We start from the raw sequence: 756 nt of genomic DNA, 5'->3' as shown, positions 1-756 counted from the left end.
GCCATGGCCTCGGGCGACACCCTCTACATCGCCACGGACGGCTCGGAGATGCCGGCCGAGATCGTGGAGCTGCACGAGATCGAGGTGGAGACCATCCCGGTGGAGACCATCGAGACCACGGTGGTGGGCGAGGAGGAGGAGGACGACGACGACGACGAGGACGGCGGCGGCGGCGACCACGGCGGTGGGGGCGGCCACGGGCACGCCGGCCACCACCACCACCACCACCACCACCACCCGCCCATGATCGCGCTGCAGCCGCTCGTCACCGACGACCCGACCCAGGTGCACCACCACCAGGAGGTGATCCTGGTGCAGACGCGCGAGGAGGTGGTGGGCGGCGACGACTCGGACGGGCTGCGCGCCGAGGACGGCTTCGAGGACCAGATCCTGATCCCGGTGCCCGCGCCGGCCGGCGGCGACGACGACTACATCGAGCAGACGCTGGTCACCGTGGCGGCGGCCGGCAAGAGCGGCGGCGGCGGCTCGTCGTCGTCCGGCGGCGGCCGCGTCAAGAAGGGCGGCGGCAAGAAGAGCGGCAAGAAGGGCTACCTCGGCGGCGGGGCCGGGGCGGCGGGCGGCGGCGCGGACGCGGGCAACAAGAAGTGGGAGCAGAAGCAGGTGCAGATCAAGACCCTGGAGGGCGAGTTCTCGGTCACCATGTGGTCCTCAGGTGAGCGGCGGCGCGCGCCGGCCCCCGGGATGTTTTTGTTTTGAAGGGAAGCCATGTTTTATGTGTGTGATGGGCGCCGCCAT

The 756-nt window shown here is 71.0% G+C and overlaps 1 protein-coding gene across 1 annotated transcript in view; it reads left to right on the top strand.

Moving 5' to 3' along the window:
• Window positions 1-756, top strand: part of YY1 (YY1 transcription factor) — a 26,961-nt gene continuing 26,205 nt past the window's right edge. Inside the window, exon 1 of the mRNA XM_004681577.2 lies at window positions 1-673. Coding sequence (XP_004681634.1) covers window positions 4-673 — 670 coding nt within the window. The 5' untranslated portion in view covers window positions 1-3. The remainder of the gene's footprint in view (window positions 674-756) is intronic.

The sequence above is a fragment of the Condylura cristata genome, unplaced genomic scaffold (assembly GCF_000260355.1).
Source record: "Condylura cristata isolate star-nosed mole 26May11 unplaced genomic scaffold, ConCri1.0 scaffold00013, whole genome shotgun sequence".
Classification (NCBI taxonomy): Eukaryota; Metazoa; Chordata; class Mammalia; order Eulipotyphla; family Talpidae; genus Condylura; species Condylura cristata.
The sequence above is the reverse complement of the archived record's forward strand: the minus strand, read 5'-3'. Positions and strand labels throughout refer to the sequence as shown.